We start from the raw sequence: 19,319 nt of genomic DNA, 5'->3' as shown, positions 1-19,319 counted from the left end.
CGTAACACAGCAAGCAAATTAAACTCAGTCAAAATGAAAATTGAGAATAATTCTCTGTTATTTTATATGTTACATTATAGTATAACATAATTATTGTGCTTATCTAAATGCTATTATGTATACATCTATTTTTAATACATCAGTTGAACCTACAATAGCCTATTGCAGGTTCAAATGATTTACTCTATTGTCAATAAGACATACTTTACAGGTTTTTACACATGTACTAATATTTATTTTTTTCACTGATTAGTCTACAATAATTAATTTTATTTACCTCTAACATAAAATATCGAAAATAATAAATGAGTTCTCTTAATTTAAGAGTACTCAATATTTGACTCAAATTACCCTCTTGGTAATTATTTAGGTGGAACCTTTTGCTCTTAGTTAAAATAAAAATATTATTATTATTTTTTAATTGTATTCTTAGTATTTGAAATACTTTTGTAAAGTAATTGAGTATTACTCAAATACTTTTGTTTGAAAAATATTCAAATAGTATTTTAAATACATTTTTTTTAAAATATTTGAATATTATTTAAAATACTTTTTAGAAGTATTTCTTACAACTATGCTTATAATGTGTCTTGGGTACTCCTCATTCAGTAATTTTTCAAAATACTCTTTCCACCTTTTTTTCACATCATCATCACTCGAGAGTACCTTATTATCAACACTTTATACACCTTATATAATGATAATCTTTAGACCTTTTCTTTCTTACCTTTGCAAGTTTATAGATAACAGTGACACAAAATTTAAAATTAATGAATACATTTTAAATTTGTATGTATACAATTTTATTTGAGATCAGGAATTCATGAAGTATTGCACAACAAGTTACATTTTAATATTTTAAATTAAACATGTATCAAGATTGTACTAAAAATATCAAAATTTAGTACTAGGAATTTATAAGAATTAAATGTATATGAAGATTTTGAACTGTATCTCGCTGGCGATTATTCAAGTTGCCATAAACAATTTACAAAATAATTATCTTTAATAATTCTTATGTATTCCTGGTACTAAAATTTTAACTTTTACCTGAAACTTTATATTGTAAATATACAACCCAACAATACAATACAAAAATACAATTTGAGGGATGTTTTTCCATTGTACTATTATACGAAAAATTTTTAGTATTCCATTAAATTTAATCTATACCAGTGTGATATTATATGTAATAACAAAACTACTGATATCATAAGAATTCTGAAAATAGATCTAAATTCTGTATCATGTTACTGAAGTATTAAGTAACCATTTTTTTGAAATTGTAATTAGTTCAACGCAAAAATTTATTTTGAAAAAATGTAACCTGTACTTAAGAGTCAAAGAATTATAATTTCAAAAAAGTGGGCAGACCTAAAGTTACAAGATGCTGAATTCAAATCAGTTTTCAGAACTCTAATCGCATCAGTAGTTTTGTTATTCTACACAAACGGGATGTTTTTTATGCACAAACGGTCGGTACCTAGACGTCTTAAATTAATTATAATTTACTTATGTCTTAGGTGGGAGAAAATACCTTTAATTATGATAACTCATTCTGTCTCATATTCAGTCTTATCATTAGAAAGTTTATAACTATCTATTTGGCACTAAAGTTTCTTCATTAAAAGAGAAACATCATATAATGGAACAAAAAAATATATATTTACTAGATGGCAGTTTTACCAGCGGAGTTAAGCCTTATGTTGACTTTGAGAGTTTAGTAAAACATCCACTTTGGGGCTCCCAGTTACTTAATTTAGACGAAGAAGCCGTGTACAACTGCCACAGAGATTATATCAAAGGTAAAAGTTATGTTAAGCGTAGTCATGACCATGTAATGTTTTAAGGGGCACTGTATTTATATAGTAATATGATTATTTCTGGTTATTTTAGCAAATATTAAATAACTGGTTTAGTTAAAGAAAATGTTATCTATATTTTCTTATTAGTCTTAAATTTTGATCAAAAACATATAGTTCACAAAAGAGAAATACCTTTTTTAACAAGTCATCCTTGTAGATACACCTGTAATCTTTAACTTTCTTTCAATAATAAATGTTCGAAACTTGTAATCTATACATACTTATTTAGCTGGAGTAGATATGATTACAACAAATACTTATCAAGCAAGTATTAATGGGTTTCAAAAGTTCTTAGGTTTGAACTATTGTGAAAGTTATGAACTTTTGAAAAAATCTGTCAAATTATGTAAAAAAGCCATACAAGTAGAAGGCTTAGGTTAGTATTTTCCATTCATATAAAGCTTATAAAACATAGAAATAATGTGCTTCATACATTTTAGGAAAGTATGTTAAAGTAATGGGTTCTGTTGGGCCATTCGGGGCTTCAAAGTGTGATGGCTCAGAATATAGCGGGAATTATATAGATTCAATGAGTACACAAGAATTATTAGATTGGCATAAACCTCGAATTCAAGCATTAATTGAAGAAGGAGTAGATTATATTCTTTTTGAAACTATTCCTTCTATCAGAGAAGCTAAAATTTTATTAAAATTGCTCTCCAGTTTTCCAGATCAAAAAGCATGCTTATCATTTTCTTGTAGAGTAAATAATTTTTTTTTAATTTAAATATAATATAAATAATAAAAGTAAATATCTTGTCTATTAAAAGGACGAACTTCATATAAGTCATGGTGAAACATTTTCAAGTGCTGTGGAAACATGTTGGGCCTATCAAAATCAAAAACAACTCGTAGCCATAGGTTGCAATTGTGTATCAGCTAGTAATATTACTTCTCTGTTACTGTCTGTTAAGACTGAAAATGTTCCTTTAATTGTTTATCCAAATGGTGGTGGTACTTGGGACATTCAAAACAAAAAGTATCAATTAAAATAAACTATATATTATTGCTTTTGCTTAAATATTTAATTTTTAGGTGGGACAATTCAAAAGCATATCAAATTAATCTAGATGATATTATATTATGGAAAAGTAAAGGTCTCAAAATATTTGGAGGATGCTGTGTTTATGATTCTTCAGATATTGCTCGATTTAGAAATTTAATAGATTCTATTCCCCTCTAACATATATTTTTGATATTTAGTATTACTCTACATTTTATTAAACATTGATTCACACCTATTTTTAAATAGTTTAATTAAAAATATTTTAGACGCATGTTTAAGGATTATTTGGTTCCCTTAATTATAAAAGATATATTTTAATATTGTCATATGGTTTTAATTTTATAGAAGATAGTCTCATAAAAGCCTGTAAATTTATAATAAAAGTTAATAATTCCAAAAAAATTATAAAATACACCTTGATACAATTGTGCTTATAAAAGTTTAATATTTCTAATTTGAGGAATGTTTAACATGGGATATATAATCCTTACACAATAATTTTATATTAAAGGACTGTTACATCACTATGTAAGGATTGAGTCTGAATGACCATTAAAAGTATTCTAAGTTGGCTAGATTATGTTTACCTTAGGTACTGAGGTTTCTTATTTAATTTATATTTCCTTAGAGGAACTACAAAGGATCACATTACAATAATATATATATAAACTCTTGGTTAACAACAATATATATATTTATTGAGTAACAAAGTATTAAATAAGCAATACAACCTGCTGGTTACCTAGAGATAATTATAATTCAAAGAATCTGACGGTGTTACACTCGCTATCTTAGTTATTATCGAGGTGGACATAATGCTCATGCACTCAGACCTGTTGGTCCATTGTGCGCACATACACTATCTTAGTCGTAACTAATTTAAGTGATGTCTTAGAGAATAAGAATAATAGTTGCGATAATGGTAAAAAGTTAACTGGCGTTTGAAACAGTCATATTGTGAACGCTAAGTGTTTATGTGTGTAGTCTCCTGTAGTAATACGTGTAATACCCTTCTGTAATAATATGTGTGTCACTAAATCAATGTTGTAAACCTAGTAAACAGTACAGCGATATGAGGTATGAGCACATATATATGATGGTGACTTAGTTGTAGATTTTTTTTCAGCTTTAGTAGTCAATTTTAACTAGAAAATAAATTTGCCTGAACCTTATTTTTATCTTTTAAATTAATTTTTAAAGAATACAACGTTCAATATTATTTTAAAATATTAAAAGAAAATTACTTTTGTTGGTTAATATTAAAACTTTCTGTAATAAGGTTTTTTATTTTATTTCTAAAAAAAGGTTTTTTTTTAAGTATAACTAATGAAAATTTTATTTTGATTTTTTAATTATAAAAATTTAGAGATTCAGTTTTTTTTTAACCTATACATTCTATTAATAATATTAATTTAATTAGTTAATAATTCTCATTATTAATGTTATAACATAATGAGAGGCTTTTATATAAACTAATGGGTTTTAATTATTTAAATTAGAAAATTAATTTGATTTAATTATATTAATGGTACTAATTATTCAAAAATTATAAACTTGTATTAATAATATAAGTTTTCTACAAAATTTTATTAATTTATTCAATAAAACTTTTTTTTATATAATCTTGATTGCGGAAAAGTTAAAGTTGGTAGTGAATTTAAATGGACAAACTCAAAATAAAGACATCCTTGTAAAATTAAAATCTTATTAAATTACCTTAAAAACTAATACAAATTTTATAGGTACAGTAAACAACATAAAAAAATATAGCAACTAAATGTTGTCCTTTAATCATCAAATGTCAAATATTTCAGTGACATGTAAGTAATTAAGGTGAAAAGATAATATATACAAAATTATTAGTTTAGCGTTGACCACTAAATTTCTCCTAAAAATTTCCCTTATAACTTATAGAGATAACACATTATTAATGTGAAATTAATGTAATGGGAACAGATAATTAACTAGTTTATTTATTAGATAATGATTAAATTAATGAAATGACTGGTCGAAAATAACTTTTGAACTAGTACTTTAGTAGTTATTCTAATTTTTATATCTAGGTAGAAAGAAGAGAATAGCCAGATATGTAATAAAAATAACAGCATACACTCTTCATCTCTAATCATTACTTTAAATATATCTATAATTTCAATAACTGACCATTTTTTTAATTGGATCATTATTTATTAAATAAGCTAGTTAATTAGGCGTATTGCCATTTCAAAAATTAAAGCTGACACTCCCTTTTAAGGTATAAGAGGTAAATTTGTAAAGTTTTTTGGGATAAAAAATAAACTAAAAGATACAAATAAAAAATTAATAGTATTATTGTTTTTTTATTAAGTGTTTTATGATTAGTGAATCACTCTGTACATAAAACTCAACAAAGCCGAAAAAACTTTTTCTAAAATGTTATTCTGGGAAAAAGCTTTTAATCTATCACTATACACACAAAATTTCATACTAAAGCACTTTTTTAAAAATAAATAATGCTAATAATGCTAGTTGGCTTATAAAATAAAAAACAAAAAATTTTATTTTGTTTAAAATTTAACAAAGTAATAAAACTAATCTTTATAGGAACTTAATAACTAAAATTAGTCTGAACACTATTTTGAAGTTCTTCATGGTGTCTTTCTTTTTTTAATAGTTCTATGTCCATTATGCCAATATTTAATGGATCATGAGTTTGTTTAGTTATATGTAAATTATATGTATTTGCCTGAAAATTAAAAATTTTACACAATAAATAATATGATACGATGAAAAAAAAAAATTAATATTTTATGTAAATATGTAAAAAAGATATTTTAATACCTTTGCATTTTTTGTATTCAAATAATAATTAAGTCATTCTACAGACAAAAAGTCTATATGCAGAATGTTAATTTTTATAAGTACACATATTAAAGTTTTCACAAATATTTTACTGTAAAATATATTGATTTAAAATATTTTACACAATTTTATTAATATTGTAAAACAGTTAATGAAATAATTTATGATATATCAAACTTTATTTTAAACTTAAACTAATATTATTTTAAACATACAAGGAAATTATGAGCCAATTTTCCAAAGAATATACAATACAGGCCAAAAAATTAAATATATATAAATGATCATTAATGAGCTTATTAATTTATTTTTAGAATATCATTTAAACAATTTTTTTTAATCTTTCATATACCTTTCAAGAATCTAACACAAATTAGGAAAGTATTAATTATGCCAAATTGCTTAAATGACAACTTATACTTAATTTTAGTAATTATGGTGTCTAAAGTTATCAATTTCAACATAATAATTTTACTAGACCAACAAGTTTTGTTTCGAAAGAGAAAATTAGGTTTTTTCTTTAAGAATTTTCTCATTAATTTTTAAAATTTTAATTCTTTAAATTTATTTAATGTTAACATTTTTTATTTCTATTAATACCTTAAAAATAAATATAGTTTAAAAAAACACGCTTTTAAAGCACATCAAACAAAAAAGTTAAAAATAATTTTTAAAATAATTATGAACAAAAAATACTAGTATTATTGTGATAAAAGCGTCGGGCACTCAATATACGAAAAATATGGCACAAAGCACCCACGCTTTTATAACAATAATATTAGTATTTTTTGTTCATAATTATTTTAAGCTTATTATAAAAATTATTTTTAACTTTTTAGTTCGATGTTTTTAGTTTCGATAGAAAAATACTATTCAATACCAATGAAAGTATTTGAATACTTTTATTCAAATACATTTACTCAAATGCTTTACACCTTTGATTATAAGATATATCGTGGAATGAGGGGCTGGTAGATTTAATTAGTGAGAAATAAGTATGGGAGGCTGTGGCATCAATGAAAAAGAATAAAGCAGTAGGACCAGATGAAGTGCCAGTAGAAGTATGGAAAATATTAGGCGGTGTTAGCATAAGGTGGTTGAAGGAACTTTTAAATAAGATCATATAAGTAGGGAAAACTCCAAATGAATGAAGGAATAGTATTGTGGTGCCGATATTTAAAGGTAAAGGAGTCATACAGGAGTGTGGGAATTATAGAGGCATAAAGAATATGATCCATACTGTGAAAATTTGGGAAAAGGTAATAGATAAGGGAATAAAAAATGAAACTTAGGTATCTAAAAACCAGTTTGGAATTATACCTGTTAAGTCATCAATGGAGCCATTATTTTGTGTGAAGCAACTAATAGAAAAGTTTAGGGAAAAGAAAAAAAAGCTGTGTATGGTATTTATAGATTTGGAGAAAGCGTATGATAGAGTACCGAGAGAGGTTTTAAAGTGGGCATTAATGAGAATAGGAGTCCCGAAAAAGTACATTAATATAATAGAAGATATGTATGATGGCACTTGTACCAGGGTAAAAAGCGTAGGAGTAACAGAATGTTTTCGGGTAAGAGTAGGAGTGCTTTAAGCCCTTAATTATTCATCTATAGTGATGGATGAAATTACTAGAGAAATACAAGGAGAAGTGCCGTGGTGTATGTTCTTTGCTGACAATATAGTGTTAATAGGAGAAAATAGAGAGGAAATTAATCAAAGGCTAGAGGTGTGAAAATCAGCTCTTGAAGAAAAGGATTTAAGAATAAGTAGAAGTAAGATAGAGTATATAGAGTACGAGTTTGACAAAGAAGAACACGAGGTAGGTGAAATGAGGAGATCAGTGACAATAGGCGAGGACGTGATTGAAGAGGTGGAAAGTTTTAAGTATTTAGGGTCAGTTGTGCAAAAGAGCGGTGGTATTGACGAGGATGTAAGACACAGGATTAAGTGAGGGTGATTGAAATGGAAAGAAGCGTCTGGCGTCTTATGCGATAAAAGAATTCCAATGAGGCAGAAAAGTAAATTCTACAAGACTTTAGTGAGGCCAGCTATGATGTATGGTTCAGAGTGTTGTGCGATTGATAAGAAAGTAGAGCAGAGAATGAGTGTATCAGAGATAAGAATACTTAGATGGATGAGTGGAGTGACTAGAGATAATAGGATAAGGAACTAACAAATAAGAGAGCGTATAGGTGTAGCATCATTCGTGGATAAGATGAGAGACATGATAGTTTGGTCAAGTTATGAGGAGAGAGGAATAAGAAAAATTATGGAAATGAATATTGAAGCAAGAAAAGGTAAAGAAAGACCAAAAAAGAAATGGAGAGATGCTATTGAATATATATCTGCCGTGCTAAGCAAAAACAGGATAACTCCAAAATTAAAAAATTTTTTTTTTTTGTTTCTATAGGTAAATTTAGTGGTTTTACACCGATTTTTGATGTAAAAGTAGCATATTTCCTATTAAAACCCATCTAAAATTGAAATATAAAATAAGAAAATATACAGTAAGTTCAATTTATTTGATATTTTGTAAGCGAAAACACGGTAAATCCAAATACTAAGCAAAAACTTGGTATATCACATAAAAAATAATGGAGTTACCATCTTTTTACTTATGTTCATACATTGGGAAAAAAGGGTATCTTGATTTACTGTTAAAAATGTTTTTTTGTGATCCTGAAAAATCATGTTGACTGGAGTATCCTGTTTTCGCTTAGCACGGCAGATATGAGGACAGCTTATGTGAGCGTAGATGATGTGGGAGATTGTGTCAAGTGGAAGTTTAGAATAAGGGTGGCCCATCTCAAGTAGTTGGGATAAGGCGAGGAAGAAGAAGAGTAATAAGACTTATAAGACTATTAATAAGACTTATGTTCACTCATATAACTTCTAATTATTTTATATTTTAATTATTACTATTTTGTTTTGATTGTATTAATTTCAATTTTATTTATATAAAACTATTAAAGTCTACAGTCAACCTCTATTATTGTTATAGTAAATAAATAATTTGGTCGAACACACTGTTGGTTTAATGACTATACAAACATTAGTTTTAGCTAATACTTATGCTAAAGAGGATGGATACCCTACGTATCCTACTATAGCAGAATTAAACCCTGGTACTAATATACCCAAGGACAAACATGTTATTCACTGAACTAAGTATGCTGCTTAAAATTATCCTAATCATCATATTTTTATGTAAGCACCTCTATTTTTAACAAAATGTTAGAAATGTCAGACAGTGTTCAAAAAAATTTAAAACAAAATTATATTTTACCAGCATTAAAGTAGATAAGAAATATCTAGCAACTTCCTCTTGTTTTAAACCTGACACTAATTGTTCAAATGACTTTTTTTCACCCTTACTGTTGAAACAGTTTAATATTTTGGTTCCATAATCATGTACATTAAATGGTGTTTTTCTTTCTTCATTTTCCAATATTGGCCATAAAATTTCATGCCATGCTTGCACACGATTACACATTTTTAATTGTTCATCCATCTAAAATAAAAAGTATGTTATGTTGAAAATAATAGTAATAGTATAGCAATTGATAAAATAAGTATATACTAAATCAATTTGGTTTTGTTCGTGTTTTTTCATATCCTCCACATTTTTTTTATAAGTTTGAAAATTTTCTATTACTTCTAGCCTTTCTACTTCTGGTTCTATATTAAAAAATATACCTTCATGATAGATTACATCATCAAAACCACCAAAACCACCTATATTTTTAGATATAAAATAAATTAGAAATAATTTAAAATAGTTATCTATATGAAACATTACCACCATTCAACAATTTTTCATCAAAGTCTTCATTATTGTCTACAAAAAAAAAATTAATTTTTTAAAATTATAAGTGGTATTATAATTATTTAAGTATAAACTAAATTCAATAATACCTTGTCAAAATTACTTGTTTCTCCTATTTTTTTTTTTTTTTTTATTACATTTAAAAAATAATTTAAAATATAAAAATTTATACTACAAAAAAATAGATATATAAATCACAAAGAATTAATTATTTGAAATCTTTTTTATTATAAATTAAATGATATTTTATTAGTAAAAAAAGATAGTAAAAAAAAAGATTAGTAAAAAAGCCTGTCTAATATATTTACCCTTTTTATGTTTAAAATCTTTAAAAGCTATGCTTGTGTTAAAAAGAATAGCAAACCTATATGATTCAGTGCATGGGAATCAAATTCTAGTATCTACAAGAGTTAAGTAGGCTATTTTATTATTCTCCAAAAAATCTAATAACATTGATTACATTTTTTACAAAAATAATCATGAAATATTTTTATATATGACATTTATTTTTTTTATGTTCTAGAGGTAAGTTTCTCTGACTGTATACAAGATATCTAAATATTTAAAAAATATTATGATTTTAATGAATTTACTTTCAACTATAAGATCATCAGATTCTGAAAAAAAAAAATGTTTTTATTATTTCTATGCTTTTCTTTTAAATTATTTTATTATTAAACTTTTATAAATGAATACCCTTTTTATGTTGAAAGTTTTTCTTGGAAATATCAGATTTCTGTCGGTTTTGTGCGTCTACTACTAATTTCCTGAATGCAGGATCAACACCAAGTCCAGTTTTTAATTTAAACATCTCCATAAATAATTCAGATACTACATATGTTGGCAGCCACACTCCATTATTATTTTTCTAAAAGTATTTATATGTTATAATTCACAAAAGTTTTATTGGTTCATTATAAAATAAAATTTAATCATATAATTAATTATTAATATGAACAAAGGCTTAACTTAAATAAAATTTTATTTTTACAAGGAAACAAAAGTTAGAACATTAAAGTTAGTTTAAAATATTAGCTGGATTTGTATAGTTTTTTTTTGTAAGTATGAAAAATAATTTTAAGAGATAATGTAAAAGAAAAAATGGTAGCACAATGGGATTGTGGCACATTATGGATTTGGGACAAGTATACATGATATCTGACAGAGATTAAAATCATTATCATAAGAAACGCTTCAATGCAAATTTGTAGATAGTGTTTAATTCTAAAAAAATTAGTGGATTATTCCAAAACAAAAATTTTTTTTTATATTATAGTACATACATAACATAAGCTTTAATTTGACATATCTTTTAAGGACGCAGTATTTCTGAAAAATTTTTAAAAGTTGAGTTTTGTAAAAAAGTTGCTATTTTGAATCCCTTCTTGTAGATAGAAAAACGGTCAGATTTTCAAAAAAATGATATCAAATGAAAGGGAAATATTTGAGATTTCAATATAAAAAAAACTATATACAATTTGTGATTTTTTGACGTATCGTTGAGAAAAATCAGTCCAGTGAGAGCTAAGAAAAAGTAGTGACAGACACAAAAAAAAAATAAACATATCATGGTAAAATTAATATTTTCTTAGCTTTGCATTGAAGTTAAAATTGATTTTTTAGCTGCTATAACTAATTAGTCTTTGAAAATGTATTAAAAATCTTATGAAAATGAAACATGTTTTTTATAATTTGAATGCGAGATCAGTGTGTTATGCCAATGAAATTTAACAGTTGAATCACTAGATACATTTAATTGCTAATTCGGTTTTGTATTAATTATAAACGTTTTGTGAAGCTAAGGAAATCAACATTTTTTAACCAAAACAGTTCTGTTGAAAATTAAATTAATTAGATAACAATCATATATATTTTTTTAATATAACAAAGCACTTGTTATATAAGTATAAAAATGCTTTTTGTAATAGTTCATAAACATATAATTACATTTTAATCTATAAACTATAAAAATTAATTCATTTAATCCAAATCAATTTATCTATTAAAAATATGCTTCAATTTTAAACAATTTACTTACCAACTCTTTTAATTTTTTTTTTTTTGAAATAGGTCTGTCTAAATAAATATCTGATTTGGAATCATGAACTGTAATCCATGCATCAATATTGTTTTCTGGTATTTGACTAACATTCAAAACATTTTGCGAGCTTAATTGATTTAAAAGGTTACAAAATATTAATAATAAATATGATTTTTGTTAAATGTTCATGTACTTTGTAGTTGTTATTGCATTAGGAACAAAAAACTCATGAATAGTTTCATCAGATAAAACAGTACCACGGTGGTGTTCAGGTGGAAGATGTTCATTTGGAGCAATTGAATCTCTATCTATTTGATTTATTGACAGCTAAATAAATAATAAGTTAGTTATCAGTAGTGCTCAAAATTTCTAGAATTTTAAATTTTTTTATGAGCAACTTATACAAACCCATTTTGATTTTATTTATAAATACAAGCAAAATTTATAAATGGTAAATTCAACAACACACACAAAAAAAAAAAGTCTGATAATTTAATAAATAATTTTAATTTTATTTAAAGAAAAAAAATTTAACTGATAAGTTTCTATAGTATAACAAATGTAAAAATACTACAACTCCTCAGCCTAAGTAATTATTATTTTTTTATTAACTAAATTTATTAGAAATTTATCTTACTGAGTTTAACGGAATAATATTTTCTGTTTTATCAATATTATGGCAATCATATTCAAAATTTGCTACTAGATCACGAGACAAGTGGTTATTTAGCCTAATAATAATAATATAATTATTACTTAAATTAGTTAATAATTCTAAATTAATAAATGCAATAAATATTTACTACTTACGAATAATTATATTTTTTTCCAATATTTTCACTGTTTTTAACTGGTATATAAGGTAAAATTTCATTGAGTTTGTTGTTTACCTTTATATTGGCATTAGCCACTAATTTAGGAATACATGGTAATTTTTTCAAGTTGATAATTTTACAGTCATAATTCCTTACTAATTATAGAAATAACAATAAAATAAAATTTTGTTTTAAAATGAAATGGTTATACCATCCTAAAGAGGAGGTGTTGGATCCAGAAACTTTGTTTTAAAACAAATATTTTTTTTACCTCTTAATTATAGATCAATCATATATTATAATAACTTTTATTTGTGAACCCCTCCCCTTTTAAATTTTCTGAGTACATCACCAAAATGCTATATAATTAACATACAGATTCCAAAAACTTGTTCTTTTATAGGTTCAAAGGATGTATAATATTTTATTCTTTTTTCATTTCTTCTTTTTTTATTGCATTCAACATGTTCTGCTTCAATATCACCATTATACCCATTATTTTGATGAACTCTACTAAAAAAATTATTTTTTTTTTAGAACTTGAATTATTTTTTTATATTTTTAACTTAAACATTATTAATTTACTAAGCGCGAAATTTTCCAATGAGTTTCATCATAAAATCAACAACAAGATCGACCCTTTTTTGATAAATTAACATAACATTTTGTAACATCATGGCAGCTTCAATAAAGTTAATGTATTCTTCTCTTTGTAATCTTTTTAGATACGTTAAATATGAATCTAATTCCTGAAAAATAATTTAAAACCATAATTTATTTATTAGTTTAACTAGTTCTAATAACAAAAAATTCTAAATTGATTTTATGGACATATAAGTTTATCATTTACTTTAGAAGATATTTCACATGTTCCATAACATATCAACTGTTTGGCACAAGCAAAATTTTCATCAACTTATTTTTTTTCATAAAACCATGAATATAACTTAAAGATATATTAAATTATCTAAACTTGACAGTTTTGGTAAAATATTGTACGTCAATTAGCCTACAAACAGTCAATATCTTTTCTATAAGCATAGGTGGATAAGCCTATCGGAAAATTGGAATTTTTTCTAGTAGATCCATTTACTGTGTTAGAATTAATTTTTTATCTAAAACCTCCTATAACATTTTTATTTTTTACAATTTGTCAACAGTAAATAATAATTCAATAAAAATGTATGTTCTACTTATTTAAAATATATTAGTAAAAATAAATCACAAGTGAGGTAGTCTGCATTTTTTTAAATTTGGGGGAGTTGGTGAATAGAATATTAATATTTCTTAGTAAATAAAAAAATATCTTTATGCCTCTAACCATGAACATTTAGTTTAAATTCAATAATAATTTGACAACATTATCAAACAACTTGTATATGATTATTTTTTTTTTTAACAAAATTATTATCAACATTCAAAATGTTTATAAGTAAAGGGGTAAATATAGCTATATTTAAATTTCTAAAATTTTTTTATTATTTAATTATTATATTTATTATATATTTTTATTTTTATTATTTAAAACAAATAATAAAAAAAAAAATTATTTTAAATAATCAAAGAATGCATAAATTATTAAATAAGAAATTACAGCAAAATGATTATTGTATAAAAAGTCATATCTTTGTTATTTACTCTGTAATATGATTTTTGATATTAATGGTACAATATACCAAAAATTTAAATGCAACTTTTGGATTAAATAAGTTAGATTACAGAATATAATATATACTCTAACACTAATTTGAGTTTCAAAATAATTTAGATATATCACTTATTAAAAAGTATTTTAAAAAACTTAATAGATACTTATCATAACACAAAAATATAATTTTAAATGTAGATTCCAATAAATTAAAAGAAGTGCACTTAATATAAACATTCGTGTATATAGAATGCTCAGTAAGTATGGAAACAGGTTTTTATTGTTCTCATTGTTTACTTACTAAACACTCTGTATAAGGTTGGCCTAGCTAAACCTTATACAAGTTAAGTCTTATTATCCGGACCTACCTTACATATTAAAAGAGGTAATGCTAATTAAAACACTCTGTATAACTATTAATATATCATATTTTAACAAATAATAATATTATTGATATATATTTGGTTTTAATTATAGTCCATCATTACTTTAAGTAAATTATAGTCGTAGGGATTAGATTTAGCAATTATCTCAACAGGGCGTAAAAGGTTTCTGAATGCTTCATCAAAATCACTGTCATCATGATAATCATAAACAGGTAATGATAATGTTGAATCTAAAAAATATAGTAATATATTCATTAACTTGAAAATTATCTAAAAGTTTTACCATTTAATTTTAATTTGAAGATATTAATAAAAATTGAGATTTATTTAAAATTATTAAGTTGCTCATTTTTCATCTTAAATTTATGATATTGAAATGAAGATTTTTANATTTTCATCAACTTATTTTTTTTCATAAAACCATGAATATAACTTAAAGATATATTAAATTATCTAAACTTGACAGTTTTGGTAAAATATTGTACGTCAATTAGCCTACAAACAGTCAATATCTTTTCTATAAGCATAGGTGGATAAGCCTATCGGAAAATTGGAATTTTTTCTAGTAGATCCATTTACTGTGTTAGAATTAATTTTTTATCTAAAACCTCCTATAACATTTTTATTTTTTACAATTTGTCAACAGTAAATAATAATTCAATAAAAATGTATGTTCTACTTATTTAAAATATATTAGTAAAAATAAATCACAAGTGAGGTAGTCTGCATTTTTTTAAATTTGGGGGAGTTGGTGAATAGAATATTAATATTTCTTAGTAAATAAAAAAATATCTTTATGCCTCTAACCATGAACATTTAGTTTAAATTCAATAATAATTTGACAACATTATCAAACAACTTGTATATGATTATTTTTTTTTTTAACAAAATTATTATCAACATTCAAAATGTTTATAAGTAAAGGGGTAAATATAGCTATATTTAAATTTCTAAAATTTTTTTATTATTTAATTATTATATTTATTATATATTTTTATTTTTATTATTTAAAACAAATAATAAAAAAAAAAATTATTTTAAATAATCAAAGAATGCATAAATTATTAAATAAGAAATTACAGCAAAATGATTATTGTATAAAAAGTCATATCTTTGTTATTTACTCTGTAATATGATTTTTGATATTAATGGTACAATATACCAAAAATTTAAATGCAACTTTTGGATTAAATAAGTTAGATTACAGAATATAATATATACTCTAACACTAATTTGAGTTTCAAAATAATTTAGATATATCACTTATTAAAAAGTATTTTAAAAAACTTAATAGATACTTATCATAACACAAAAATATAATTTTAAATGTAGATTCCAATAAATTAAAAGAAGTGAACTTAATATAAACATTCGTGTATATAGAATGCTCAGTAAGTATGGAAACAGGTTTTTATTGTTCTCATTGTTTACTTACTAAACACTCTGTATAAGGTTGGCCTAGCTAAACCTTATACAAGTTAAGTCTTATTATCCGGACCTACCTTACATATTAAAAGAGGTAATGCTAATTAAAACACTCTGTATAACTATTAATATATCATATTTTAACAAATAATAATATTATTGATATATATTTGGTTTTAATTATAGTCCATCATTACTTTAAGTAAATTATAGTCGTAGGGATTAGATTTAGCAATTATCTCAACAGGGCGTAAAAGGTTTCTGAATGCTTCATCAAAATCACTGTCATCATGATAATCATAAACAGGTAATGATAATGTTGAATCTAAAAAATATAGTAATATATTCATTAACTTGAAAATTATCTAAAAGTTTTACCATTTAATTTTAATTTGAAGATATTAATAAAAATTGAGATTTATTTAAAATTATTAAGTTGCTCATTTTTCATCTTAAATTTATGATATTGAAATGAAGATTTTTTAATTTTTCCTTTATATTCAATTAAAATTTAATTTAGTCTTGAATTATATTTAAAAAAAAATTATTTAATAATTTCAGAAGAATTTATAAGTAGAATATTAACCTTGTACACTATTGTCTCGTCTGCGTTTTCGAGGATTAGTGTTAGACATTAAAGAATCTTCAGAACGCTTTTTTTTAAGAGTTGAAGCCATTATTCAAATTCTTTCTTAAACAATTTCATAAATATGTAACAATATGTAACTCTGAAATTACAAATTTTTACAATAATTTATTTGCAAGTATAAAATAAATAGCACATAAGGGCTGTGGCAGCCACCCAAAAGGAGGAGGTTTCTTAACCATTGATACACCGAGATAGGTGGTTAGTCCAACGTGGAAGAGAAAAATGGTGACTCAAATTACCAAACTTTACTCACACCAGGCAAATAAAGCTGCCCGTTATCGACTTGAACACAACATCCCTCTATTTACTGTTAGTAAGTTTTATAATTATTATAAAACTGAATAGTTATAATATAACAAATAACTAATACATAAAAACATAAACTAGTTAGGCAATTGAAGCTTTGACTAATGAAAAAATTAATGAGGAATAAGTATTATGAGCTTTATAGAAAACTGAACATATAGTATAAGTTTAGTTCTATATTTAAAATTATATTAAACTTCTTCTTCGTATTTTTCTTCACCTTAATCCCAACTACTTGAGGTCGGCCACCCTTATCTTAAACTTCTGCTTGACACAATCTCCTATATCATTTAAAATTACATTTAAGATTCCTTAAAAGCATACAAATATTGTACTTTATAATGGTTTGGTTAGAGTCTCTAGCTTTTATGGCTTAAATCTTAAAAACGAACTAAATTATATTAATAAATTTGTTTAGTCCAAATACAAAAAATAATACATGTTTTTTATAGAAAAATAACTATTTTATCTTAAGTTTATATAGGTATAATTTATCTAATTGGGAACATAAAAAGGTCTTTTGAATTTATAAAATAGTTCACCCTTAAGTCTACTATTTCCTCAAAATGTTAATTTTTTTTAAATTTTTGTTAAAAAAATTCACAATGTAAAATTACTAAATTACTTAGAAACTATTAAAAAATATCCATAAATTCTATAAATGAATAGGATGAAAATGTGTAGTGCAATATGGTTATATTCGAGGACAATTATTAAGATAAATTGACTATTTTAATTTAGCAAAATTGTAGATATGAAATAGAAAATCAATGTACAAAAGTTATAAGAAATTTATAATTGAGAAACGAGCATAAATCAAATTTTTTGTTGACAAGTTACAATGAATTTTTTTTATTTATTTTAAATTAATTACGAGTTAAAAATCAAAAGGTGGTCAAAATTTGTTTGTATCAGCATTGCATGGTCAATGGTAAGGGCATAAGCTTCCCGATATATACAACATTGTAGACAAGTTAATTAACAGATTAGTTAATCTGAAAATTTTAGTTGCAGATTTATTAAATAATGAATGTACAAAAGAAAAAAATGATTTGTAACAAAAGTTACTTCAGTCATTTTCACTTGATACTTTTAGGACTAGAATACTTTAAATACAGATATTGAATTGTGTAGAGGGTACTAGAATAATTCTTAGCACCTCAATCCATCCCAGAGGAGTATCACTATACTATGTTTCACCATTATTAGTTGAATATTCTACAATTTTAAAATTAAAGTAGAATAAATAACATTAATTATAAATACTTATATTTGAAATAAATAGCATTTACTATTTGGAATAATGCTTTATTTCTAGTAGAGCTAACAAGGAGGCTTATATCCATTAGAATTGAATTGGGTGTCTATCTATGTAGTTAAAACATCAATTTGATTTCCGTATGAGAAACAGTTTCATACAGATATACTATATTCATATTGTTAATAAATTAATGATTAAATAAAATTCATTTGTATAGGATTAATAAAATCACCATCTAAATAATAAATTGCTACAAATATTATTGAAAGTTTTTTAGTTACTAACATTTTTATTATATTGTAATTAATATTACTTTTACAAATAGTAATTTAGAAAACATATTTTAGTTACTCTCATCAATAATTACTTTGTGGATAGCATATTATTAAATGTACAGCATAATCTAGTAGATTGACCATTATAATTATTCATCTAAAATCAATATTTTTGACAAATCTAAATGAAAATCTTTACTATTAAAATACTTAATAATTGTGATGACTACTATAAAACTACAATCATAAGTTTTTCTTTTTAAAAGAAAAAACAAATAGCAAAATACTTAAAAATATTCACTATAATATTCATTTTTAACAAAAAATGTTTTTTAATGAAGTAATAATGAAAACTATGTTATTGAGGAAATATCTCATATATAAACGAGTAAATGTATAACCATTCATTAAACAAGGATATTAAAAAAACTTACATGTTTGATTAACAATTTATTAAATAAGAGTTTGACTAGAAAAGCGTTAACTAGTATTAAAAAGGATATAGATTAATAAAAGTTAAGTAAAACAAGAAGAAAGTTTTACAAATTGATTTTTGTAGTTGAATAGTGCGAATGTAGTCATATTACTATCTATAGAGTCGTGTCCCCACATAATTTTTATCATTTCCACATAAACTACATAAATTGAAAAGGCGGGCTTTTTAAGAAAATACATGAAAAAATATAATTTTAACATTGTATCATAATATATCAAAAATAAGCAGTAAATATGTTAAAACGTACTTAAATTAAGTTTAAGAAGAATGTTATTGTTTTCAGGAAGACATATGTTATAAGCTTCCTTTCCAATTCAGTTGAAACGTAAAAAAAAATCAATATTACGGGAAATTGAGAATGTCTAGAGCCCTTGTGCAGCCACATTCTTTATATTCCCTTATTTATGACACATTGACTATAATAACACAAAAATGCGTGTACAGCAATATGCTCAGTTTTGTATAATTGAAATAATTATAC

General features: G+C 24.2%; 2 protein-coding genes across 5 annotated transcripts; one reads left to right on the top strand and one right to left on the bottom strand.

The window, feature by feature from the left end:
- Positions 1-1,310: 1,310 nt before the first annotated feature.
- LOC126898365 (homocysteine S-methyltransferase YbgG-like) lies at positions 1,311-3,301 on the top strand. Its single transcript, XM_050672333.1, has 5 exons — positions 1,311-1,805; positions 2,095-2,241; positions 2,306-2,568; positions 2,636-2,844; positions 2,901-3,301. Exons 1-5 carry the CDS (start codon positions 1,646-1,648, stop codon positions 3,046-3,048), a joined length of 927 nt encoding a protein of 308 aa, XP_050528290.1. The 5' UTR covers positions 1,311-1,645; the 3' UTR covers positions 3,049-3,301.
- Positions 3,302-5,384: 2,083 nt separating this feature from the next.
- LOC126898363 (uncharacterized) lies at positions 5,385-19,227 on the bottom strand. Of its 4 annotated transcripts, none has more exons than XM_050672330.1 (15): positions 19,086-19,227; positions 16,438-16,579; positions 16,049-16,176; positions 12,978-13,141; positions 12,769-12,905; positions 12,388-12,547; positions 12,215-12,308; positions 11,771-11,904; positions 11,575-11,704; positions 10,233-10,404; positions 10,130-10,153; positions 9,510-9,548; positions 9,291-9,445; positions 8,997-9,221; positions 5,385-5,596 (listed from the first exon to the last, which is right to left on the bottom strand). In XM_050672330.1, the coding sequence occupies exons 2-15, from the start codon at positions 16,526-16,528 to the stop codon at positions 5,459-5,461; spliced, it is 1,791 nt and encodes a 596-aa protein (XP_050528287.1). In that variant the 5' UTR covers positions 16,529-16,579; positions 19,086-19,227; the 3' UTR covers positions 5,385-5,458. The 4 variants fall into 4 exon arrangements, with proteins under 4 accessions (XP_050528287.1, XP_050528284.1, XP_050528286.1 ...); XM_050672327.1 differs by lacking the exon at positions 19,086-19,227 and adding an exon at positions 18,777-18,946; XM_050672329.1 differs by lacking the exons at positions 16,049-16,176; positions 19,086-19,227 and adding exons at positions 14,529-14,656; positions 18,777-18,946.
- Positions 19,228-19,319: the final 92 nt, after the last annotated feature.

Source organism: Daktulosphaira vitifoliae, unplaced genomic scaffold, assembly GCF_025091365.1.
Source record: "Daktulosphaira vitifoliae isolate Bord-2020 unplaced genomic scaffold, ASM2509136v1 Scaffold_2, whole genome shotgun sequence".
In the NCBI taxonomy this organism is placed as follows: Eukaryota; Metazoa; Arthropoda; class Insecta; order Hemiptera; family Phylloxeridae; genus Daktulosphaira; species Daktulosphaira vitifoliae.
The sequence above is the reverse complement of the archived record's forward strand: the minus strand, read 5'-3'. Positions and strand labels throughout refer to the sequence as shown.